The sequence below is a fragment of the Paramisgurnus dabryanus genome, chromosome 4 (genome assembly GCF_030506205.2).
Source record: "Paramisgurnus dabryanus chromosome 4, PD_genome_1.1, whole genome shotgun sequence".
Taxonomy (NCBI): Eukaryota; Metazoa; Chordata; class Actinopteri; order Cypriniformes; family Cobitidae; genus Paramisgurnus; species Paramisgurnus dabryanus.
This window is the reverse complement of record NC_133340.1, coordinates 22,323,976-22,345,333: the sequence shown is the minus strand read 5'-3', so window position 1 is coordinate 22,345,333 and position 21,358 is coordinate 22,323,976. Positions and strand designations below refer to the sequence as shown.

Sequence of the window (21,358 nt, the reverse complement as noted above, 5' to 3'; positions counted from 1 at the left end):
AGAAAAGAGAGAGAGTGAAACAGATATGAAGAAAGATGGCAGCTTGTTTTATCTCTGCCTTTCAACCCTAGAGAAAGATTGGAATATAGAGGGAATACGAAAAAAGAGGCTGTCACTTTCTTATACAGTGTTATTATACACAGGAGGAACTTTTATACAATAGTAAAAAAGATAACAAAACTAGCTGATAAATAAATACAGGTTTATTTTTTAACAGTATGCAATCTGCATGAACATGCACGTCCAGTTCAATACAATTCCACACATATTGATGGAAGAAGATGATAGCGATGAAGATGATAGTGATGAAGATGACGACACGCATGGTCACCATGAAAAAGCAAAAGAGAGCTGTAATCGCCACGGCAAAACGGCCAAGCCACAATTGACTGTAACCACGGTTACACACAAACCCACTAAACAGCAGTCTGTCTGTTGTGGCTGTGTCGGAAAAAGAGAGAGAGAGAGAGAGAGGGGTAGAGGAAAGAAAACAAGGAAGAAAAAAGCAAAGGATTTTATGGCGTGCTCAGTTTTGTTTATATTTGAAACTTTGGGAGGAGGGGCCACACAATGTCGCCAGCGCATGTGTGTATAAAAGCGTGCGATTAAGTATCTCATTTATTTAAATGCGCGTATAAATAAAAACCAAATGTATGCGTGTTTGTGTAAATATTGAGTCTGAACAATCGTGTTTATGCGCTCAACACAACTGTACGCATATGTGTGTACTCTGCTCCTGATAAGTACCAGAGTAGTGTAGCACCTCAGGGGCTTTTTGCGAACAATTGCCCACTGTGAGCTGCTCCGCTCTGGGTTTATTCCTCAGCTGTGTTTTCTGGATGTGCCGAACCCAGGCAGGGTGCCTCATTTGGGGCCACGTGTGGCACAGTCGGCCCCCCCTTCCTACAGTAAGCCGGTCCCTGGAGTATGATTTACTTTCCAATTCCAGCTCTGTACTAAAACTAAGCGAGCTGTCTTGCTGTGTACCGCCTACATGGGCAGCTGCCTTGTAAAGCCTGGTTTGTACTTAATGCTTCTGTAAAATCGCCAAAAATGATGTCATTGTGGTCAATGCCTCCACTTCGATCTTACTAGATGATTCGGAGGAAGGCTGGAAGAGCAAATTAATTGAGATCTACATCAAATAAAGTTAAAGGGGTCATTTCACTAAACTTATTTAAGATGTAAAATAAAACTTTGATGTCCCCAGATTGCGAATGTGAAGTTTTAGCTCAAAATACCCCACAGATCATTTATAATAACATTGCCACTTTGTAGGTGTGAGCATAAATGTGCAGTTTCTGGGTCTGTCCCTTTAAATGCATATGAGCTGATTTTATGCAAACACTGATCGCCATAATGGTGGTTTGTTGAAATTAAAACTCAATTGTGCTGTCAATTATCTCTTTCTCTCTCCCCCACTCTCTCTCTCTATAACAAGATCCCCTTCTGAGGACCCAAATATTGCACGTAAACAGGGAAAAAATACATTTTCATGATATGTCCCCTTTAATGTTATGAAATAAATGTAATTGAAAAAAAAATAGGACAACAAGATATATTGAAAGCAGCAAGAAAACCCCCCCAAGTAAGTGTGTATAACGCAATACCTAAGTCGCCAATGATTTGCAATAACGAAATTATTTTAATACTTCAAAAAGTAATGCAGAGTCAAGAATTAAGGTCGATGAATACCGCAGAGAGACCGGTGACACAGAGAAAGTGATGATTACTTTGCCCAGAAACAATGTTGTTTTTAATTTTTTAGTTTTTAAATATATTGTATTATTATTCAAACTGATTTTAAAACTTAACGCATTTTGTAAAAGTTAGCAACATTGAAAAAAATCAGCATAAATTCAATTCAACCTACTATTTTAGGTTTTTGTCTGTGATAAGTTGACATAACTTATAAAAACAAGTTGAAATTGTTTAACTTAATTTGTTAAAGATACAATTTGTAGAATCCACCCCTAGAGGGTGCACAATCAAAACCATAACAATGATGTAGATTAATGACGCTCTAAAGCAGCACGAAATGATGGGATTTGTTATCTTTAACTCAACCGCTGATGGCCATCAATCAGACGCGAAGAAGATGTCATGTTAACGGATGAGGTAAAGTTATCAAGTTTTATAAATGTTGCATTTGATGACAATGTTTTATTTCATTATGTAAGGTTTCATGTAATGTTCAAAACTAAAATGTTACAGTATTAGTCCAATACGATGGTGTGTTAACACAGCACAGAATTAAGTGTTTAGACAACAAACTTACCATAAACAAGTAATAGCCTGACAGACGCTATACACTAACGCATACTTTCACATTTGTTCATGACACTGTTTTCATGTGGTTTCTATGTCAGTAAAGGCGGTAACAAAGGGTACCGTGGATATTATCGTCATTGACATATGACTGCACTCCCCCGTGTCACTGTTTAGTATGACAATTTTTTTTTTTTTACAAAAAAGCCTAGTGGTTTTTTGAATACTTTACTGCAAATATCTGACAAATTTTTCCTTTAAGTTAAAGTAACAAAAAAATTTATGTTGATTGACAATACCGCAGTTTTTTTTTTTTTTTTACAATAAAGTTATTGCATATTGCCTTTCCTCCTGGATATCATGCAGTCCTAGAATAAACTATTACAATAATAAGAATCACTATTGAAAATAACGAGGCAAATAATCAAAAAGTAAAATGTTCAAGCACGTCAAAATCATGATTTGTTTAAATGGCTCTATTAAAGTGAACAAACATCACTATAAACTGTACATTCCTGTACTGCTAGATGGTTCAATACAGAATGGGTTTTTAAATAATACAAAAAACAGCTTCTCCATCACTTACACTAGATCTGTATAAACACAGTAGGCAAAAATATTTTAGCATCAACTGTATTTATAAAGTGCGATTACATAACATGTTATCTGCTCTTGCACGACCCCTTTAAATACTCGCAGTAGGAGAAGACCAGCTGTCTTGAGAAAAAGCGAGAGAGAGGATAATGACGCTCAAGGACCTGACACATGGAGAAAGTCAGAGTGAAAGCAGAAAATTAGTTTGAGATTAGGCATGGGCCGATTACCGGTTTCAAGGTATACCGAGGTTTAAAACAGTCAAGGTTTCAAAACCACTAAAATGTTCTGTGATACCGTCTCCAAGGTATGAGCTGTGTTTATACAAAATTCATTAAATCATGAAGTCATGTGATTGATTTGATGTTAACATTTAATATATATTACGAAAATATTATATATGTTTTGAAAGCATATTATAATTTAAAGGCTTTATTGTACCTGGCATTTGAAAATAACACATTTTAGTGTTGCAATGGCAATACCGCAACACCGTGAAACCGTGGTATTTTTGCTAAAGGTTATCATACCGCCAGAATCTTATACCGGCCCATGCCTATTTGAGATAAAGAAATTTAGATGACTAGAGAAAGAATGAGTGTGTGTTTATTGCAGTTGTAAAAGGATGTTTAGATCTGCAGTAAGGAACGTAAATGCCCCATGACTGATCACTCTATATTAGCTCCATGCAGCACACAAGGAAAAATTCAATCTCAGTCCATTTCACACAAATAAGAGCCCTTCGGAAACATAAGACACCTTCATCTACTGCAGATAGAGGTGACCTGAAGAAGAAAAAACATGGGTGCAGGTTCGGATTGGCTAATTGGTCTGTTTTTTGGCCGCGAGGGCTGGTGTCGTTATGCCACTGGGTTGAAATATGGATGTTGTCTCTAGGCTGCCTGTACTCACAGAAGCCCCAATTTTTTTTCTCACAGAGTGCAGCCTGCAGGTTCATGTTGACGTAATTATATCTTTTGACCCCCCCCCCCCCCACATAGGCACCTTTCTAACAAAAGTCAGTTGTTGGAGATAAAAAATAGATAATAAAGTGCAAAGTTGGTGCTAAAGCCAGAATAAATCCAAGAAAGCCCTAGAAAACGACGCGGCCACATGTACTAAGCTTTTAAGTGCCTTTTCCTTAAAACCAGCAGGAGTACAACAAATTAAGACAAATGACTGTATAACCAAAGTTTGCCGGTCTAAGGCATAAACTCCAGGGCTGAAAATTAGTTCCACTCCGGCCCTGCATAGATGTCTGATTACACATGAGGCTTGTTCGACTTCATGCAGCACTGCAAGAACCGACATTCGCATGATGTCAAAGTACCGTGAGAACGATTCGAGAAATCATATGAAGTCAAATTTCGTCTCGCTCTCGCTGTACTTTGACGTCATACGCCTGTAAGTTCTAACGGCACTGCATGAAGTACAACAAGCCTACATTAAGGTCAGCCCAAAAATTATGAAAATATGGCCTTTACTGTTTAATGTCATTTCACTACACTGTAAAAAGTGTAAAGTTGGACCAACTTAAAACATTTCTTCAATTGGTAACACCTACAAAAATTAAGTTTATTAAACTTAAAATTTCACTTTAGGTGAAAAAATTATTTTAATTAGTTGAATAAACTTTAATTTTTTAGCTGTTACCAACTGAAGTAACTTTCTAAGTTGAACCAACTTTTCACTTTTTACAGTGGCACATTATTCACAATAAATACTTTTCTATTTTAAATATAAAAAATCATTATTGTAATTTTTTTCTCATCACAAGGTAAAAACAGGGTTAACAAATATCTAACAACTACATTTTTCATGTAAAACGATTGAGAAAAGAAACATGGAAATAAAAGTTATTTTTTCTTGCATGGGAATGAACAGATTATAGATAAATACAGAAGTGAAGTAGATGGAGGGACTAACACGATCACAAACCTTTAAAAATATAATCAACCAGACAAACACAGCACTTAGTCACAAGTTAATAATGAACCAGTGTTCTTCAAAATTAACTACAGCCCTGCTATGATTGTCTTACATAACTCCTGCTGTGGTCGGCTGAAACTTTCCAAAGGTTCTTGGTCAAAACTAAAGGTTTAACCTTGCTGTCTTAATCTGGTCGAGTATGATATTACCCAAAACACAACAAAAACACAGTGGCCACCACCGGACATAAACTCATAACAACACCATAGCATCATTACACTAAAAAATGTTGGGTAAATTATAATCCAGTATTGGGTCAAAACTGGATGGACCCTGTCATTGTGTTAAATTAATCCAGAAAAAGTTAAACTAGAGATGTACCAATGTAAACTTTTCTACCGATACCAATAGCCAAATATTCAGAATGATATCTGCAATGCTAATAGTTTGGTGGTTATATTAACTTGCATTAACTCAATTCTCAAGATTAGATTTTCTGAATGTTATTCATTCATATAATGACCATTAACATTGAACATCAAACTAGTGATGTTCTTTACATTTTCTATACATAGAGCTCAAATACAATGTATATTCCCGTTTACTGTTTCCTGTTTAGTTAAAACAACACATCATTTTTGATTGAATTAGCCCTGCATAGGTTAAATTACAACCCAATGGGTTGGGTTCGTCCCTATTTGACCCAAAGCTGGTTTAATTCTAGTCACTCCGACAACACTAATATAAACTCTTGAACTGTGTAATTAAAACATTCTTTTACTAATAAAGATATTCTGACATGTTATTTTTCTCAAATATCCATTTTTCATTTGATGACTTTCTGCTCCTGTGCTTCTGTGTATGGGTGATGTCATAATGTGTCGTCATGGCAACAAAATAAACCTCCCAGTGCATATGGTCAGCGAGTTTATCCAGGTTTGGAAAACAGACACACTCAAGACATTGCGGACCAGCACAGTCCCCAATAAGGACCTCTATACTCGCTTAAGACCACAAATGTACAGTAAAGCCCACCACAGACAAGTGAAGACCACTGTAGACCTCCCCAGACCAGTAAAGACCACTGCAAACCAACACAGAGAAGTGGAGACCAACCAAAAACAAACCAGTATAGTTTCAAAGCATAAAAGTGCTACACAATGCCACAGAAGAACCTTTCTTGGCTGTTTGGTTCCATAAAGAACCTTTAACATCTGGTGAACCAAACATGGTTCTTCTGCGACATCGCTGTGTAGGAGCAAAAGCAGAATGTTTTTTTTTTCATTACAGCAAAGTTCTGAAAGAAGCCAATGAGCCACCTGATCAACTTCACAAATCATATTACGTATGTTTGTTTTTTGTTTTGCGAGAAAAATTTCAGTGTGTTTATGTGAAAACCAAAGAGGTAGATCCACTCAAACTGGCTCACTCCATTGTGAAGTCAGCGTAGTGGGCTTCTGGTTCCTCTGTCATATCGATTAGCAAGAACCAGAAGTGCTGGGGAGAAGATCTATACGAAGTGAATGCAAATTTAAAAAAAAAATCTAGCAGCATAAAGCCAAAATCACAGACATTCGGAAGGTAAAAGCATAAATGACACAATAGCAAATGTCTATATATGAAGAGCTCAGATGCAAAACCACACATCTGAGTGCTGCTAGTTCAAAGCCAGACCCTATAATTTCAAATCAATTTTTTCTTTTTCGACACCCAAAGCACCGGCTCTGAACAAGGAAAGTGATTCTTAAGTAGCACCAAAGCATTGCTGGTCTAGATTTGTTTTGCATGTACAGTCATTTTTCGATTGCAACCTCCGTTTATATACATTACGTCGAGCTGCACATACACGTTAGATTTGCCGCGTTTGCATGCCAATGTGGGTATGCAAAGCCATTGACCATTAAAAATAATGCAACACCCGACATGTTTGTGTTTGGCACTGCCGCGCTTACATTGCTGGGAAAGATGAGACATATTTAGTGACGTAAAACTTGGCTCTGTGGTGGCTCTCTAGCCCATGAAAAGGCAAAGCGGTTCTTAAAAGGATCACCAGTCGAACCACCTTTGAACTAAGAAAAGGACTAGCTCTAAACTTGGAAAGCTCTGGTGGAAAGGGGGCATTTTGACATGTTTTTTGTAAATTAGTATTTATTTCAGGTTCTTAATAGATGTAGCAAACAAACCGGTACTTCTGAATGACCCGAGGCCAGGATTATGCGGATTTGAAGGGAAAGTATTTGATGTACATTCAATACGTGGCGAGAGCATTCAGTGAATATCATTCTCATTTTTGACAGAAGTGGCATTTAGCGGCTTTTGAATCGGAGTTCCTCACATACAGTAGATCCATTTCCGAAACAATATTTTAACTATTATTTTAAGACAGATGTGAGAACGGAAAATAGAATCGAAATTTTTCCATCACTTTAAAAAAAAAAAATTTAATTTCACAAGTTCCCTGTACAATTTCCAGATATTTTCTTTGTCTTTGAATGTTTCAAACATTATCAGTTCAGTGCTTAATTAAAATTTGTATTCCATAATGCAACAGCACGAGGGAAAATAGTGGAGTAAGAAAACTCCAGGAAATGGGAAGTACTAAAGCCCGAGCTGCCTTTTTCCATAAGGATGGAATGAAAGAGAGTTTGGAAGTACGAAAAGCAGTGATCCTGCGTGCAGCAGCTGTGAACTTGAGAGGCGAGGCGCACTGCCAAATAACGCTCCGTCTAAATATTCGGTGTTTGAGTGAAGTTTCTCAGAAGTGCATGTTTGTCACTGCTGTGCGGTTGCCATGGCAACTTTTTTTAAATGTTACATATTTTAGCAGGACACCATACAAATATACGCTTTAACAACAACAACACAGAAAAGGTTATCATCTACTCGTCTTAAAGAGAGATTTAAATATGCGAAATGGCTGCCCTATGTTGGCGCACCAACAGTGAAGGAAGTGAGGTCATGAAATTATAATTCAGTAAGCCTTAAAGCTCTTACATCTGTGTGAGTGTGTTTTGCTGGTTACTATGACTCTATGCTGACTATCTCTATAGATCTCCATCTTATCGGGTCGTCAGATATACTGTATGCAATTTCCACAACAAGTTTCCACAACCCAGTTTTCCTGGGTAATTAGTGATCAAAAACACTTTATCCTTACATTATAATAATAGATCACACAGGGTCTACAAGACACTAGTGGTGGACCACTTCAAAATATTACAAAACATTTCTGTACACTTTTAAAAATTAACGTCTTTGACGAGGAAACAAAAAATGGTTCCTCTTTCCTGGCATCACTGCAAAGAGCCCATTTCGAACTTAAGGAGAAGGAAAAAGGTGAATTTCTGTAAGGCTTTTTACTTACCACACAAAAAATTTTAATAAACTGTTAAGTTATGTAATTATTGAAAAGCTAACTTCATAAAAGGAAGATTTATGGCTTCATTTTTTTAAAGAATTTATGTAAAAAGTTCAATGTAAAGAAATGTTGTAGTTATGCAGCAGTTTGCCAGTAACTTACTGTATATTTAAATGTATATTATTTACTGGCAAAAGTTTGTTAAATGTTAAAAGAACATTAAACATTAACAAGTCTTTATATTTACAGAATAAAACTATAAAATAACAGCCTCATGCAAAGCATTGTGGCACCAGAAATCCTCATCAGCCTTTTTGGTTTCCAGAATGCTTTGCATGAGGCTGTTATTTTAGTTGTATTCTGTAAATATAAAGACTTGTCAATGTTTAATGTTCATTTAACTTTGAACAAACTGTTGCCAGTAAATAACATACATTTAAATCTACAGTAAGTTACTGGCAAATAGCTGCATAACTACAGCAAATTTTTTACATTGAACTTTTTACATAAATTCTTTAAAAAAATGAAGCCATAAATCTTCTTTTTATGAAGTTTTCTTTTCAGTAATTACAAATATTGCGTTATTTCATCACCGTTTTGCGTGTGTATGTCCAGAAAGCTGTTTTCGTAAATTCTTAAAGCGGTATTTTTTCTTATAACGCATTATATTTCTCATTTCATGTGTTACAATACTGATCAATCTACAGGTTATTTAGTGCTGTAACACATCCTGAAGTTTTAGTTTTTCAAAATAAAAGTAAATCGGGTTTAAATGTTCCTGTTGGGACGAAAGTAACACTTGTAACTTTTGTCCCGCTGCTAATACTGTTGCATTATGTTGAACATTTATATTATTCTAATTTGATTTAATTTTATTTTCATAGTGTTCATACTGCTAAAAAACATATTCTCAACAATTCAATTTTATACTGTCAAGTTGCTTTAGAAACATTTGAAGAAACTAAAATTTAAAATGAAAATGTATATACAAAAAAATATGTTTGCAGTTACTAATAAGGCCATAGTCATGCATATACTAAAAACAAGTGGAACACAAAAATCTATCTTGTTCTGTTGTGTTACTTTTGACCCACCTGTGTGTTACTTTCATCCCAGCTGACAGGGTCGAAACTAACAATGCGCCACTTATGTTCAAAGTGAAAGTATACTGAAGTCGTTTTAAAGTTGTTCAAAATTCCACCTGGTATCCACTTATGAGTTATTGACCAGAGAAAAGATATCTCTGTCTAAAACATTATCTTCTAAAATGACGTTTTTCTGCCGTACTTTCTTTTTTTTTTTTTTTTTTTTTTTTTTTTTTTTTTTTTTTTTTTTATTTTTTTTTTTTTTTTTTCTGCCGTACTTTCGCTCCTGCTCTGCAAGTGTGCAAGTTAATGCGGCCTCACTTCTGAGCTTGAGCCATAGAGAACACAGTGTTCTCAGCGCGAGGATGCTGGCGCGCGACGCGACTCTACCTGCGCGCATTATTACATGCAGAAACTATTATACTGTATTTCCCCTAAAACCAATACAATTCCCATTATACCCATTAAATCCCTCAGAATCTCTCTTATGGTTCTATCGTTTCTTTTCAACAGGGACTGACTGGTTTATTCTGGATGGGATGACAGATGGAGTAGCCCATATGTAACGGTAGGATTTCATAACACACAGTCAACTAATATAAACAGTGGTAGTCTGCTGTACCACACCAGTCATCATGAGAACCTCCACGCATGCATCCACTAGATCACAAAAGACACCCGCATATTAGAACCCGGGTGTTTTCGGGCGACTCAATGAAATGGTAACTTACAGTGTGTGTGTATAGCTGGGTAGATCGGACGCCGCTGGGGCCTGATCCAGTCCGATGTTTGAACAATTAACCACGCACAAGTTTTGGGGTCCCACCGCCGTGCATGAGCAGTTACCCGGACACGGGCTACACTCTCGCCCGTCCGCCGCGACGCCCGAGAGCGCCGCGATGCAGCCGAGCGCAAAGAACAGACTGGAAAATAATCCGAAGTTTGGCAGACAGACGCCATGTTTTCGCTTAAATACAGTCTGTCCATTTCCACAAGGCATAGCTCACTCGCATCTCATCGCCCCTGTTCTGTTGGTGAAGTTTTCCTCGGGACGCGCGAGAGGAAAGTTCACTCTTTATCCAGTTTTTCCATAAGAGAAACAATGCGGAATGTAGAAAACTCCGGAAAAGTCGCGTTTTGCCCCGTGTTTGATGACGTCCCCCCTCTATTCCTCTGCTAACGGAACTCGATTCACTTCTTCTCAAGAGGAGGAAAAAAACTCTGAAGTCCAAAAGTTCCTCAAGAACTTCCTCTCATGATCCCATCCTGTAGTACCTCTGCTCACCACTGGATGATGCTTTACATGCATACACAAACAATCAATCATTACAACTAAATGTTACATTATTTTGTGTTAAAGGGATAGTTTACCTTAAAATCAAAATTTCTGTCATCATTTTCTTATCCCTATGTTCTAAACCTGTGTGAATTAATTTTTTCTGATGAACACAAAGGTGGTATTTTGATAAACGATGGTTGAAAGTTCCCTAGCAATGTTCTACCAACATAAGTGTCCAGTTTTCTTGACGTTCTAAGAACGTTTCATGGTTGTCTGAACGTTAAATGAATGTTACATTCTAACATTTTCAAACGTTATGACAATGTCATGTTTTAATGTTCACACAATGTTTAAAACAACAACTGTTTTTATATTGACTTTTTTGCTTGTTATGTAAGTAATATAGAAACATTGCATTTTATTATTTTAAAACTGTTATAAAACATTATTTCTGAATATGAATATATCTGTATAAAACACAAATCACTTATTAAATTTAGAGGTTGATGTTTCGTTTCATTTTAGTTCACAATTATGGTGATCAGTGTTTGTTTTAGTTGGACTTTAATATTCAGAAATATTGTTTTATAACAGTTTTAAAATAATAAAATACTATGTTTCTTTATCATCTATGTAACAAGAAAAAAGTAAATATAGAAAACGGTTTATGGAAACATTGTGTGAACATTAAAACATGACATTGTCATAACGTTTGAAAATGGTAGAATGTAACATTCCTCTAACGTTCAGACATCCCAGAAATGTTCTTAGAAAGTAAAAGAAAGGAATTCAATGGGTAATGTGTGCTTTCCATCATTTATCAACATATCTTCTTCATCATTTATCACAATAATTTCATTATATTTGTTTTCCTACTATAAAAGTCAATGGTTATCATCAGCTGTGTGCTAACCATCATTTATCAAAATATCTTCTTTTGTGTTCATCAAAAAAAAAAAAAACATTCATACAGGTTTAAAACAACATGAGGATGAGAAAATGATGACAGAATTTTCATTTTTGGGTCAACTATCCCTTTAAATAGTTAGAAGTACAAACAGTGGCCACATCTGGACACATGACATGAATTATGAATTTATATGATTGCATCAGATGGATTCATTGGAATTCTTTTTTTAATAATATAAAATAAACATAAAACATTGGGATATAAATAATAGGATATATTTAAGTAATATGATGTATTTTTATATAAAGTACACTATGTTTTTGATAGCCACTTTTATTAAAAGTGACTTACAGTGCATTCATTCATTATGTTTCTTGGAAATCAAAACCACCAAGCTTGTGCACCTAACCCAATGGTCTACCATCTGAGCTACAACACTGTATTAAGACTCTCTGTAGTAACACAAAGTTGTGGACACTTGAAACATAATAAAAAAATGTTTGAATGTCATTGCATTGAATAACAAAATGGTAAAGCCTGTGCAAACAAAGCCAGAGCTCATACTGTAGCTATATAGTCGCTTCTCAAATGACACAGAAAAGTGAAGTCAGCTCTGAGAGAGGCTCAGACTTTTTGTGTATTTTAATTGTGTCATGTGGTTTTTAAATATTTAAATTCTTAGCATACTACTGTGCTATTTAGTTTGTACAATCACTCTTTAATTGACTTCATCCATTAATCTCTGTCTTCTGCACTATTTATTAATATAAACCTGCGCAACTTTTCAAAACTTTAGGGTCACTTGACTGAAATGTTTTTCATTCAAGACATTTATCAGAGAGCATATGTTTAAATATTTGAAATTAGTTTTTTCACACAAAAATATAATTGTGCCAAAAATACTGAGTAAAAAGCTGCCAAAAAGAGGCCAGAATAGATATTAACTCCTTAAATAAGCTACCCCAAAACCATCTAAAAAATTAGACCTCCAGAACATGCATGATAAAATGAAACGATTTTAATTTCTATGCAAAGTGTGAAAACATTGTGCCTAAAATGCTAATATCTATCAGTTTTTGTTTATTTTGTATGAGGATATAAATAAGATATTAATTTTGTTTACCTAAAATCTCGATATACATTGTTTTGCACTTACCAGAAAACAAAACTGATCTGTCACAGATCGTATATGAATTATTCAGAAACGAAGGGGTAAATTGTGTTTTTAAACTCCAGGGGGAGCTCTAAATATAAAGTTCAGAATTCAGTCCATTTGGAACCCTTTTTATGCCTGTTTAAGTGACATAACGCAATAATTTTGTCAAATTATTGAATGTTAAGCTTTAAGGTAAAAATGGAGTTAACATTAGGTTCCTGTAGCTCATTGTATTAGCAACACAAAGGTCATGGCTTCCTAATGTACAGACTGAATGCACTCTGTTGCTTTGAGTAAAATAATCTACCATATGTATAAGTGTAGTTTTGGAATTAAGATCAGATGTAGCTCTCAAGAAACAAGAAATTTACCACCCAGACAACCTGTTGCCAAGATTTTCGATTCCACAGCATGGGTTTCAGTCAGAAATCTGACCAACCAGCATGAGTGAGTCATACCCAGAGGATGCCATTAAAACAGCACAGATAGCTTTATCTTTCTGCCTCAAGATAAATTAACAGAAGAGGGAAGAGACAGGGAACCCATGTGGCAAAGATGCTCAGAACAGAGAGATCTAAGAAAGTGAAATAGGAAACATGCGAGGTGATATGAGGAGAAAGATTGCAGTTGAAACGAGTGTACTCATTGTAAATTACATTTTTCACTTCAGACGAAGACATACTGTAGTTCAGCTGAAGAACCCGACAAGTTGACCCAGATAAATACAATGTGTACAATTAAATCTTTACATTGTCTGCAGCAGGGCCGTGCACGAGGGGGGGGGGCAGTGGCTAGAGCCACTGCATTTCTGCCTTCATTGGCTGAGGTGCCCTTTTCATCAACCGCCAACCCCCCCTTAAAGTGTTCTGTTATTCCTCTGCTAAATATCCACTGATTCCAATAATCCACTTAGTTTTTTCCCGGCCGTTCCAGTGCATCTCTAACAATCTGTGTCCGGTCTTTGGAGAGTGGAGACGACAGTTCCCTAAGTTTGTTGCATTCACAGGTAGATTCATTCCATTACCTCAGTTGCTGATTAGATGAATTAGTTAATTGGTAAGTTTGTTTTTGTATTTCGGTCGGTAATGATTTGCTCTCTGTCTTCTAAAATTGCTAACACAAGTGGATGCAGCAATCTGACAACATACATTTTTTTTTTCCAGTATAAGCCTGTGGACATTTATTATGAAATAATAAAGATGCTGAGAGATTGCTGGGGGTTGCTACCTGGCCCACAGTCAATCTCTATAGCATTCTGGTTGACTGATGTTGTTTCCTTTCTTCTACGGGATCTGTTTATCTGTTTTTTTATTAACTTCCAAAACTGCAATTCCTATCACTTCTGCAAGTTTGCTCAGTTTACAAACCAAATTTAAGCAATAATAATGCTCCATAGAAACACCACTTTGTAACAATAACATATGTGCCAATATAATATACATATATAATAAGGATAGTATTGTCCAATGGAAATATACGAGGTTCAATGTTTGCTCATATTTGACTTCATCTTACCGGTGCCCAGCATTAAATCTGACAGAGGATTCATAATTGAAACAAAATGCTTCTATCCAATGATCTGTCTATTCATGCACCCATACTGTTTATTAGGTTTACCTTTAAGATCATACTGATTCATTTATTATAGCAACTGTATGCTTCAAGTCAACTTCAAGTCTATTTGAATATATTTGTTTATATACAGTGGATATAAAAAGTCTACACACCCCTGTTAAAATTGCAGGTTTTTGTGATTAAAAAAATGAAACCAAGATGAATAATTTTGGAACCTGTTCCAACTTAATTTTATACTTCCAACCTATATATTAAAGTAGATAACAATAAGAATAATTTTGTGGTGAAAAAATGGCAAGTAAAGTTGTACAATAACCAGGTTGCATAAGTGTGCACACCCTTAAAATACAATTTAGTTAAAGCACCTTTAGATTTTATCACAGCATTCAATCTTAATGGGTATGTGTTAATCAATTTCACACATCTTGAATTTGCAATATTTCTCCTTGCAAAAGCATTTTAACTCTGTCAAATTGGTTGGGTGTCTCCTGTGCACAGCCCTCTTCAGATAACCCCATAGATTTTGGATGGGATTAGATCCGGACTCTGGCTGGGTAATTCCAAAACCTTGATCTTGTTTTGGTGAAGTAATTCCTTTGTTGATTAGAGGTGTGCTTTGTGTCATTCTCATGCTGCAAGGTGAAATTTCTCTTTATTTTTAATGTGTTTTGGCAGAAGCCTTAAGGTTTTGGGCCAAAATGTATGGGTATTTGGAGCTATTCATTATTTCATCCACCCTTATTAAAAACCCCAGTTCCAGCTGAAGAAAAGCAGCCACAAAGTATGACGCTATCACCTTCATGCTTTACTGTGGGCATGGTGTTCATTTAGTTATGTGCTGTGGTTTTATTGCACCAAATATATCTTTTGGTATAACGGCCCAAGTTCAACTTTGGTCTCAATGGACTATAATACATTATTCCACATGGATTTGGGATATAGAAATATTTGTTTTTACAAACTTTAGATGGACTTGATGATATTTTTGGTTAAAACATGCTAATAGCCCAACCATGAAGAATTCAGGAGATTTTTGTCCCATGTAGGGAGCAACCAGTACTTGTCAGATATTGTTACAATTCTTTTAATGTTGCTGTGGGCCTCTTGGCAGCATCCCTTGCCATTTTTTTCCTGGTTTTCTCATCAATTTTATATTCAGTGTCTTGAAAAATGTTTTGTAACCCTCTGTTGATTGATATTTTTCAACAATGGGATCATGTACCTGCTGAGTAAGCTCTATACAGCCAATGGCTTTTTAAGTTGGATGATACTCAGAAAAAATCCTTTAGGACCAGGCACACTTTATTAATAGTTAAAAAGTCATTTAAATTGATGACAGGTAAGTACTACTTCATATTTAACTTAAGTCTAAATGTGATTGGTTGCTTCTGAACACAGCCACATTCACTATTGTAAAAGGGTGTGCACACTTATGCAACAATGATTTTTCATTTTATCATTTAAATTATTCCTATTGTTATTCACTTTAATAAATAGGTTACAATTTACAATTAAGATGGAACAGGTTCTGACATGATTCATCTTGGTTTTATTTAATAAATCACAAAAACTTGCAATTTTAACAGGGGTGTGTAGACTTTTTATATCCACTGTATGTATGAATTATATTTGCCTGTTTGTGAGTATGAACCGTATTAATGGGGATGCTTTCCAAAACCTAGTGCATTATCTACATGTGTCGTCTGTACAGGCAACACTTAAGGTTTTTGCAGCATTTGAAAATCTTTACACACAGGGCAATTTCAAAATTCATAGCAACAACGTTCAAAGGTTTAACTTCGGTCAGTGATGTTGTCGCAGATGGCCACACAAATCAATGACAGAAATCTATTATCTAATTTGATAGCATTACTATCTGATTGTTATTGATGTTGTAAATTGCATGACATTTCAGAAGAAGACCATGATAAGGTTGCATCTAAATTGCACAGGCATGCATGCACGAACACACAAATTGCTATACTGTGGACCTTTGAAAAGGAATAGTAACTATGGTACTGTGAGACAAATTAGTTTAGCATGTATCTCATGCTTGCATGCTTTTACTATTGCACTGCATGCTTTAAGTATTCTTACAAAAATATAAAACCATGATAAAAAAACACAAAAGACCTATCACTCATCTTTAATAACTCATGGCAATTTAGATACAAGTAAGTTTGGTAATGAGGCAGAAGTTAAAGTCAGTCAGAATGTCATATGTAATGTATATACAATTCACATTAACTTTGCACATCACGTTTACTGTTCAGTTTAAATAAAGAAGCACCAAACATAAACTTTTTCTGATATTCTACACACTGGACTTCAAAAATGAAAATATGACAAGCAAAATTTCTGATGTAACACGAGTGTTCCTGTCAGAGAGAGAGAGAGAGACTGCATGATGATGCAAAACAATGACGTGGTTTCTGCATTTACACAACAATACTGTCATTGGTAGATAAACGTCTATTTTATCTATTTTATCCCAAAACCATACAATAAAATAAACATGTGTAAGACAAGCCACATAAGTCCTTTAGATAAAGGTTTCTCTGTGAGGGTTATATAGTCTGATTTACACATATGTTTATTGTTTAGTATAAATTGTTGAGGTTATACGTGGGTTTCAACGTTTCTTCCTTATCTAATAAATATAACTTTTGGCTGCTCACTTGGACATTTGCTAGGTACTATTATTTTTTTATCTTGCTGCTTCTGAACAGCATGAATTGTAAACAGCATTATACAAATACAATTGAATTGAACTGAATTGATGCAGACTGCAATCATGACAAATGGATACAAGCCTGCCCTAACACAAGTAAACCGTATTAACCCTCTACAAACTCTAATCACATTGTGTAAATAAATCACTACAGCGAAAGTAACAAACCATAATGCGCCTGAAACGCAATGACACTTGGTCAATTTAAACATTTCAGCTGTGTCTCCCAAAGCCTGCCTGAATGTCAACTGAACAACTATTAATCACTATTAAAAATGCACTTTTATTTGAACAAAATAAAAATTATTTTCTCCCTAATTTCTAATATTTAGATCAAGTGGTATTATTGTTATATACTGTATACAATTTATCTTGTGAAATTGTGTTATTATTCATATACAATGTCTGAAAAAAGGTACAAAACTGTACATTTCTGTCACTGGGGTGGCACCCTCAAAGGTTCATTTTTGTACCCTAAGGACCTATTGTGTAACTAAGCGACATCTAGATTACGAATTGCACCCAACTCACCCCTCAATTTCAAAACGCATACGGTAGCAGCCACAGGACAACAATGTCGTTGCCTAAGTCAACGTAAGGATTAAACGCTCTCTATAGAACAGTTTGTCCGTTTAGGGCTACTGTAGAAACATGACGACAGCTTCCATGTAAGGGGACATGTGGTGTATATAGATAAAACAATACAGTTCAAGGTAAGGTCTTTCTACACCACTGATAATATAGTTATATATAATACATTGTATTTCTGTCAAGAGATTCTTATAAAAGTTACACAATGCACCTTTAAGGACCATTTTTTTACCAGTTAGGTGTACAAAACATTTAACTGTACCTTTAAAGGTACACAATAGGTCCTTACCCAGACAGCAAGCATCCATTGAAACAATGTAAAATTGATTTGAATTGATGTTAATCCCATTCAAGTGCTTAACTAAAGCAAACACTGACCACCATAATGGCGATTTATTGGAATTTTTTAATATTTTCTCAATATTATTGAAGCGTGCAAATGTGATATTTATTTAATGGGATTAACATTGACAAATCAATCATTTTTAACATTGTTTCAATGGTTGCTTGCTATCTGGGTATGGTAATGATGGATGGTTGTATGATGTGTCTTGTCATTTACTCAATTTGTACTAAATAGGCAACTAATAGTGAACATTTGACAAAATTAGTTTGGAAATAAAATTGTAAGATTATAAGATTATATTACATTATACTATATTGTATTATGTTTTGTTTATCTGGTCCCTGGTAAACCTGTTATTCTCCCTTCGTGTGCAGCTGGGTGAAATTTCCATGCTTGTAATTTTAACCAAATTACACTGGCAGAGAAGCGGAGAGAGATGGACACTAATGTTGTGGAAGACACCACCTGCCTTTTCTGTCACGCAATGAAGCCAATATAATTTTCTTCACAAAGGTCAATGTTCAGCCTGATTCACAACAACATGAAATGAGTTAAAACCCTGATTCTCTAAGAACTTATCACTAACAATTTCTCTACTGACACTCGGTCTTCAGAGCATAATTTCATTTTAAAACACAGCTTGAAGAACATTTTACATTATTTATAATTATGCACAGGAAGAAAAACTCTTTCAGACAACATGGGAGTGTGTAGTTTGTGTTGCAGCCAATAGAGGACGCTCTTAGCGGTTTAAATGGAGAGCACTGGTGATGCTGCAAAGTAATTATTGAAAACTTTCATAGTCATAAAAGTGAGCTGTTTAAAATATGGGAAAATGCAAATCATAGGCCTATACTTTACTATAGTAATCGTTTCAGTTTCAAATTTCCAAAAACATGACAAAACTGCTATCAACAGAATCGCAGGTCATGTGTTTAATGAGGTTAATCAATATCTGTTTCCAATCAATACTTAACCCACTGTGTGCCTGTCAGACCAAAACTGCTTTACAGATAAATGAACTTCACTTTTATTGATCTCTGTGTTCTTGTGGATCCTGTCTTCTCTCTGCTACCATCATGACCGCTGTCTTAACAGGGTGTGTGTTGACTAAGACAGATTGAATTGACCGTTTCTTTTCCCCTTTCGCCATAGGCAATACTTCTGCTGCTTATGACATATAAATTTTTTTAAATTCATTATTTTAAATTCATTATTTCATAGTGTTTCTGTTATTTTGGGGTATAGACATAAAAGGTTCCTATGACTCTTGTGGTTGTTTACAGAGTTTCGGGACATCACAGACCAGATCGGCATCTAAGAAGACACCTATGGTATGTCAGTGATATGTATCAGGTAATACAGATAAAAAATCTTAGCACCTTCAATTCCCCTCAGTTTATGATGTTGTAAAATAACCATCTGCTGTCGTGACATTAATTGGTTACAGCAGGAGACCATTTGCTATATCGGTTTGTCACATAATCACAATTATTCAACCAGACAGGTGAGATATGAGTACACGAACCCTGCTTCCCACTGAGAGGTAAATTGAAACGGCCCTTGTCGTAATATTAAAAATGCAATGTGCGCTTTTGCATATGAATTGAGCTCTGTCACGTGCTAAAGTATGTTTCATGGCTTAGGTCTTTGTAATTGTCACAACCCCATTCTCTGTGCCCTCATGTTTTTCCCCTTTATCACCATCTGGACTCCATTCCCCATGATTCCCCACTCGCCCTCACCTGATCTCCATTTGTTATCATCACACCTGCCAGCAATCCTCATCAGTCACCTTATTTATACTCTGTTTGTTCATCCTCACCTTGTTGGGTCATTACTTACTGTTTGTTGATTTTATCGTTATGTTCCTGTTTAAGTTCCAGTCGTTGTCAACAATAAAAGTATCATTTCATTTATTACCTCAGTCTTCATCTCGCCTTCATCCTCCACCACACCCTGACAGAATGACTAACCAAAACTGGATTACCAGCACCCATTCTCCAGAGGACCTCAAAATATTCACCATTTTCCAGGAGGGTCGGCCTCTGGAGGACTATGTGCTGGAATTTATGGACAATGCCCATCAGGTGAGCTGTAGGGATTCAGCCCTTAACAACTGCTTTCGTTTGGGACTGGATCAGGATCTTCAAATTATGGTTTCCTCCGATCTTTGTGAAATGTCCTTTTATTGATTTCTTAAATTATGTTATCTGATTATACGGCTCTTATTTTGAGATTGATATTGTTCCTGAGAACAAATTTAACGTTAATGATCCAGTCCCAAACCAGAATCACCCTCCAGTTCACCATAACCATCACCCAGTGCCTTCAACCTCCTCCTACCTTCACCAGTGCCTAGTTCTTACCTCTGAGATCTGCAAACCCCTTCACCAGTTGACCATCACCATTCCTACTTCTGTTGACTGCAAGCCGCAGACTCGCTTTTCTGTTCCCAGCAAGCTGGAGACTCGCTCCACTGATCCCCGAATGCCGACGACTCGATTTTCTGTTCCCCGCGAGCTGGAGACTTGCTCCTCTGATCCCCGCGAGATGAAGACTAGCTTATCTGTTCCCCGCGAGCTGGAGACTCTCCTGTTCCCAGCGTGCCAAAGATTCGTTTAGCTCTGCCCCGCGAGCTGATGACTCGCTCCTCTGTTCCCAACGAGCTGAAGACTTGCTCCTCTATTCCCCACGAGATGAAGAAGCAAGGAATGATGTCTAGTCTGGAGCATGCTCCGATGATGTCTGTGCGGATGGCCGGAGTCCCGAGTTCTGTGCTCCCTCTTGCTTCGGAGGTGTATCTTTTAGGTTCCATGTTTTCCGTGTTTGCCATACCCCTTTGGTGTACGTGGTCTACTTGCTGCTCTTCAGTTTCCTGTGGGTACACTCAAGCCAACGAAACCTGAATCGCCTGCCTTGCCTAATTCACCTAAATCACCTGACCTCCCTGGATCGCCTGGTTCACCTGACCTCTCTGGATCGCCTGGTTCACCTGACCTCCCTGGGTCGCCGGTTTCGCCTGATTCGCACAAACACCCTGAACTCTCTGCCCGGCCCAAGATTGCGGTTTTCGGGCTCCTTGAACTTTCTGCCCAGCCCAAGATGGCCATTCCCAAATACCCTGAACACTCGGTCTGACCCAAAGAATTTTTGGGGGAATGCCACCGCGGTCGCAGTGACCGTTAGCTCTTCATGCTCACCTGTCCTCAGAGTCATGGTCACTGTGACTGCGGTGCCCTGCCGGCACCTCCAGTGCCTCCTGTCCTGCTGGCGCCTCCGACGCCTCCCGTCATGCTGGCGCCTCCTGTCCTGCCCGCACCTCCGTGGCCATGGAGGCCTGGGCAGTTCGGGTGGCCACGGAGGCGCAAGCTATTGCAAGCTGCAATGGGCTAAACCCAGTCCACTTGTAACATTCTGGAGGTTTATATATCCTGTCCCAGCCTCCAGGATGACCACCCCCCCCCCTCCCAGGTAGTACTCTGTTCCTTTTGTAGGCGCGAGGATGCGCCTTTCGGGAGGGGGGAGTATTGTCA

General features: G+C 36.9%; 1 protein-coding gene across 2 annotated transcripts in view; it reads right to left on the bottom strand.

The window, feature by feature from the left end:
• The window catches only part of pkd1a (polycystic kidney disease 1a), a 76,216-nt gene extending 65,605 nt beyond the window's left edge, over positions 1-10,611 (bottom strand). Inside the window, exon 1 of one of the 2 annotated variants that reach the window (XM_065295118.2) lies at positions 9,966-10,611. In XM_065295118.2, coding sequence (XP_065151190.2) covers positions 9,966-10,234 — 269 coding nt within the window. In that variant the 5' untranslated portion in view covers positions 10,235-10,611. The remainder of the gene's footprint in view (positions 1-9,965) is intronic. The other variant, XM_065295117.2, reaches the window with a different exon arrangement.
• Positions 10,612-21,358: the final 10,747 nt, after the last annotated feature.